At 34.1% G+C, this 6732-nt stretch overlaps 1 protein-coding gene across 1 annotated transcript; it reads left to right on the top strand.

The window, feature by feature from the left end:
• The first annotated feature begins 333 nt into the window (after window positions 1–333).
• LOC106868538 (interleukin 17-like protein) lies at window positions 334–5521 on the top strand. The gene is made up of 2 exons (XM_014913840.3): window positions 334–862; window positions 2637–5521. Exons 1-2 carry the CDS (start codon window positions 848–850, stop codon window positions 3165–3167), a joined length of 546 nt encoding a protein of 181 aa, XP_014769326.1. The 5' UTR covers window positions 334–847; the 3' UTR covers window positions 3168–5521.
• Window positions 5522–6732: the final 1211 nt, after the last annotated feature.

Genomic DNA, 6732 nt, shown 5'->3' with positions numbered 1-6732 from the left:
GTGGCATATTTGTTTTCTAGATGTTTTGAATGACATTCTTAATTGTTGAATTTGTTGATAGAGCTTTTTCTCTAAATTATATATATATATATATATATATATATATATATATATATATATATACATATATATATATATATATATATACCTGTAAATTTGGATTTTTATCCCTAATATTATATATATGTACATATATATATATATATATATATATATATATATATATATATATATATATATATATATATATACAGAGAGAGAGAGAAGATAGATAGAGAGATAGAGAGATAGATAGATAGATAGATAGATAGATAGATAGATAGATAGATAGATAGATAGATAGATAGATAGATAGATAGATAGATAAAATAGGCAAGTGAAATAATAAAGTATATTAAAAATAGAACGGAAAACTACACAACACACACAATATTTTACTTAGTTCCTGTGTATTAAGACAACACACACCGTACGACATCCGATTAGCAGGTAAAAGAGGAAACAAGTAAATAAGCTATGTCCTGTTGACTTCAGACGTTCAGCAATTTATATAGATCACAATTTATTTCACTTAATATCAGATCCTTCACTTTACCGGAAGAAAATGTTTCTGTAATTTTAGTTAGTTCCTCCTGTTTATATTTATAATTTCTTTAGTTTTGGAAGCTTTATGACATATGGTAATTCCACTGCCTCAAATATTATATATAAGTAATCTCAGAGTAGCTGATATCATCACAAGCTAATATTATTTTAAAGAGCTAACACCCTCAAGATTTGCTTGATAATATATATACGTATATAATACTATTGTCATCCTTTCCTTTCCAAGTGACCAACCATTATAATGAATACGACCAACGTAAGTAAACATACATCGTTAATATCAACTATTATATTTATACCTTCAGTCTTATTTCTATGCTTACTCTCGTATCATTCATGGAAAGATCTACCTTTCTTCAAACATGTGAATCATTTTCCTTATGTACCTTACCCAGATAGATATTATACATTTGAAACGTATTTTTATGGATTTGATATATTGACGTAAGTCTTTGCTTTCATACACACATATATGTAGACTCGTATATTTTTATACATTTATTATACACATGTAATTCTTTGATCTCACTTGTAATAAATATTAATCAGCGACCCTTTCTTATATAATATTAAAACTAATCCTCACCTGTATATTTAAATTTACGAACGAAGAATGGAGCAAGATATGAGGTGCCATTCATACGTTTTTGTTCTGTTATCTTTTATTATTTACAGAATGAGCAATGCTCCCGGCGTATTGCTATTCGCAATGTTCATATATTTTCATATTATGCTGAAAAATTATAATCTATCGGTTTCAGATTTTGGCACAAGGCTAGCAATTTCCGGGTGGGGGTTTGTCGATTAACTTGAGTACTCAAATGGTACTTAATTTATCGACCTCGAAAGAATGAAAGACAAAGTCGGCCTCGGCTGAATTTGAACTCAGAAACTGAAGACAGACGAAATGGCGCCAAGCATTTTGCCGGGGCGTGCAAGTGATTCTGCCAGCTCACCGAATTTAAGGAATTATAATTCATTGAAACAGTTATCCAAAATAAAAATTATTTTTTCTTAAATTCACAAATTTCACAAGTGGCTAAATCTTAACCGATAATTACTCTCCCTTCTGTTTAAAACTCTAAGTATGTATTCCAAACGCTATGATTTAGTTTCACAAAGCTGAATGATAAATATAATGTGACATTCGTGCATTGCTTGATTTATTTATTGACTGCAAAATATAATTTCGAAGCAGCAACAACTTCATTAAAAAACGCAGTGATTATAAAATTACAAACATTTCTTTTCATATTGTCAACGAAACAGTCAAAGACACTGGAGGCATTATTGCGAATGTTCGCTAGATTGACGTTGACACCTAATTACTCGATTAACAACGATAAATTTCTTGAGAATGTTTCGTCATGCGTGCTGTTCCTCTAAACATCAGATATCTCACAAATTCAAATGTCACCGTGGTTGATATCCTACTCCTATACATAGAGATCTAAATTCAGAAAATATCACATTGTCATAATAGTTTGTTGAAAATATTCTCTACAATTTTTCAATCTGCAATTTACTGTATTTCAAACTAAATACAACTCTTGCACTTAGACACACTTAGAGGTTGTTAAATTTCGTTGTTTACTTAGGAGTCCGTGTATGTATCAGGTTAGCCCATTCCTACTGTTCTTCTTATACTTCACATTTGTTAATTTTCGGCTTTGAATACGGATGTCAACAGTTTATTCAAGTCTTGTCGTAAGTATTTCATTCATTAGATTTCTTTCACAAAATAAACCTGCATACATTACAATGAATGCCCTCTAGTCTTTCATAAACTGGTTTTGATATAAAGATTTGTGTGTGCGTATATGCGAGTGAGTGAGAGAGAGAGAGATAGAGAGAGAGAGAGAGAGAGAGAGAGAGAGAGAGAGAGAGAGAGAGAGAGAGAGAGCGAGAGTGAGTGAGTGTATGTGTGCTACAAATGTAGTGTACTATTCTTCAATTCGTTCATTCATTTAACTGTGTGTCATATTGAAATATAATTACTGAACTTGACATAAACATTTTATATCACGCAGGTTCTCCTCCAGGCTGTAATCTTCCTCCTCACCAACGTCGTATTGTTCATATCTTCGGCGTCAATTCCGACTCAATGTAAAATACCAAAAGACTTGAAAGTCCAATACGAGAAACTATCCAGCGCAGCGATCGGCAATAACTTTTTTCTACCAGCTGAAATAGCTCCAGCGGGAAGTGACCAACAAGAACTGACCGAAGGGGATAAAACGTGCCCAACATCTCCTGTATCTACTGATATCATCCGCGAACGTTCAACCTGCCCATGGTACCTGAAAATTACCCACAATTCGACATATTTTCCTCCATCACGCACTGAAGTCGTTTGTCGCTGTACAGACTGTCTGGACTCTGACAGTAATCATCAATGTGTGATGGTATATACTCCAACGACTGTCCTGAAACGTACAGTCGAATGTATTGATGGACTGTACGTTTATCAACCAAGTGTCATCCATGTAGCCACAGCCTGTGTGTGTGCACGGAAAATCGATATAATATCCGGAGGAAATGGTGACGAATATGAGTCGTAATATCGGCCAAAATCATCAAACATTCAATTGTGTGTAACACAAAAGTTTTTCATAATGTTATGGAAGTTTAAGTAAACCACTGTGTGGTTGTTATACGAAACATGTACAGAAAAAAAAATCATACAAGCGTGTATATGCAAATAAACGCTCGCTCATTATTTATCTCTTTCTCTCTCCTTTTTTCACACACACTCACATATATATGCGTTTTGCTTGTATATATATACATATACAAATATACATACACTCAAACACACAAACACACTCCCATCCATCCAACATACATATACACAGGCAAATATAAATATATATATATGTGCATATAAATATGCATATATCTATAATATGGGACAGAGAGGACGGACGTTTTTGAAAACTTCACAAAATCATTCATTTTAGATGCAAACAAATTTCTTTGACATCAATGTGTTCGTTTTGAATTAGCATTTGTCAAATGTGAGTGTGCAAAACAACAGCCATCATGTGGTGCTTGTTTTCATTGATGCATTTCTGAAGGCGTTCTTGTAAGTTGGCCTCCATTCTCTCCAGCATTGCTTTGTCGATTTGGGCGACTTCCATACGAACAGCTTCCTTCAAATCGTCCAATGTACAGAGCTTATGTGCATATAGATGTACCCTGAGGTTTCCTCACAAGAAATAATCACACATGGACAAATCAGCAAACCTGGAAATGAAGTAGTCACTGAAGAGAGGGCGAAGAACATCCATTGATGCTCTGACTGTATGGGCCGTCGCCCCATCCCTCACACGTCGAGTAGGCATAAAGTTTCGTTGTAATTCAGGCACAAAAAAATTGTTTGTCATCTCGATGTAACGCTTGGAGTTCACAGTAAAAGCATTTTCATTATTGTCTTCAACAAAGTAAGGAGCAGTGACTGTAGCTTTTCCAACAGCACACCAGACCGTCAGTTTTGGCCTGTGCAATACACCACGTACTGAATAGTAACTGTCGGACATATATACCTCCTGCTGGGTCTGAGTAATGGCTATTTCAAAAACGTCCGTCCTCTCTGCCCCGTTCTGTATTTGAAAATGCACACACGCATACATACATACATACATACATACATACATAAATAAATACATACATACATACATACATACATACATACATACATAGGCAAAAACTTTCCTAAATGCTGCTGAAACGTATTTCTTCCAAATAAGTTTGTTTTCTATTTTGTAAACACTGAAGGGAACTCTTATCTTACTTACTATCATATTTAATACAACATTAACATTTCCTTTTTTTCCTTTTCTTTTTTTTTTCTACCTCAACCTATATTAGGCTTTATTTTATATAAATATTTCAAACCAATAAATGGTATTGGAGTATATTTCCATATACATGACCCTTTCTTAAAATTACATACTCCGATCATTATGGTTTAATCCTCATTACATGAACCAACCAAGAATAGAAATACAGACACCTGCACACACATTCCAGTGCACATATTATCCTTCTTCGCTGACACTCTGTCGTACATATAAAAAAATTTAACTACGGAACATAACTGTAGTAATAAGCAAAATGAATATAAGAGAGAGAGAGAGAGAGAGAGAGAGAGAGAGAGAGAGAGAGAGAGAGAGATGTATAAAGTTGAGCGATTTGTCAGATGAATGTATATAATATTTAATTCCTGGCTTTCGTAGGATTACAGCCGTTTCGCAACTTTCTACATGTCTTACTTTCTCTATACTAGGAATGTATTCTTATATACCATTGTTCATCATTGTAGAGTACAATTCTATATTCCAAAATTGATGCAAATAAAGAAAGCTAGCTTCCACAGATATTTGACATTGTAACTAACTATTACGTGAACTGATAGGCGAGTCCGTAAGAGGAGCTTACTGTGATAGCTGTAAGATTCTCTGAATCCATATCCATATCATATAGTTACTTAAACACTAGTACTGAGTTCACTAATATTTACATTTATGTAATATTTACATAAATATTTGATTTTTATATGTGCGCATTTTTTTATATACTTTAACATTATTCATTATGTACGTGTGAGCGGATGTAGGCGTGAGTATCTGTTTGTATATGTATTTGCTTGGGCACAGATGCTCATATATATATATATGTGTGTGTGTGTGTGTCGCTATAAGTGTATAAATAATATTTTTTTTAATATATTATTTGATTTTTACTATGTATATATTTAGAATTATATCTATCATCCATAGAATAATTATAAAAGTGTTCGAATATATTTTACCGTTGCTTTTCCATAATGCAGAACATTAGACATATATGTTAATTTGTATTACATATTTATTGTATTGTAAAGAATTGGATTCTAATATCAATAAAAAATGTATTATCAATACATAACGTGTACTGTGTTATGTTCATATTTTCTTTCTCTGGCCTGAATAAAGCCTGTAAACTTTCACTCACTGACTACATGCCCAGCTGAACTCAAGTAAATGTACTAAAGCCTAAAGATATGCAATTAAATTTAGTGAAGAAGTTTTCCTGTTCTACAACCTGCTTGTACTGTCTGACCTTGTATCTATACCTATGAATCAGGCATTACGAAGAGCGTCTCATTTAATCCAGGTATAGATTTCACGGTATTACCTCGCTAGAACCACACAGTATATATTCACCTCTGATACGAACGAACTGAGACAAGAATCGATAAAATGAACGGAAAATCTTTTAACAATACTTCAAGAGGGCTAAAAACCAATGAAAAAAATCACAAAATCCACATTTTACAGATTATTTTCTCTAAGTATCTTAAGGTATAACGCCATAACTTACATGCTAACTACGAAGTAATGAATTCAGAATTTCAGATGTTATTTGACAACATGCAAAATTGGGAACATAAATAAGCACCAAAGAATCTTATGAAACACATCTAGAACATAATAAATGTTCAGCTCTAGGACTCAACTTCTTTCTACAAACAAATTAAGCAAATGCTTCGTCAGCCAATTTCTATACGGAAGGTATACTTAGTAATTGCGTTGTATAAATCAAATTCATAATCTATCTATTACCATAATATTCTCCTACACCATAGCAACATTGATGTTACTAGTATTAGCTCGTCCATCGTTTTTGACAATGACCAAAGAAATCACATAGCAAAAGAACATTGGACGCGATGTGTCCGACCTTGGCCGAATCGACCGACGCATAGTCAGAAGGTACGGCCGCAAGTTGGGCACTGGTGGTTTGTTGGAATTGAAGGCGAGGAGTTGCGAAGTTCGCGTTTTCATTGTGCCCCAGCAATGCGTTACGTGGGTTGTCTGAATGGGATAATAACTCTGACAGTGGAACATGAAATGCTCTTCAGAGTAGTTCGCTCGCTTTGGTTATCACCTGATACTCAACTTTCACGTATGGATTCACGCAACTTTCTGCATGCAACAGTTGTTATACGTCGGACAATGCTTCAACAGGTCGTCTAAACCATGGTGTGTGTAGCCGACGACTCCCACACACTCTGTAAGCTAGAGCATGTCAACTTATACATGTGAAGGCTGGACTCGATAGACTGTGCGGTGGCTATATTGA

The sequence above is a fragment of the Octopus bimaculoides genome, chromosome 1 (genome assembly GCF_046866305.1).
Source record: "Octopus bimaculoides isolate indiv1 chromosome 1, ASM4686630v1, whole genome shotgun sequence".
Classification (NCBI taxonomy): Eukaryota; Metazoa; Mollusca; class Cephalopoda; order Octopoda; family Octopodidae; genus Octopus; species Octopus bimaculoides.
This window is presented reverse-complemented; position numbering and strand designations above follow the sequence as displayed.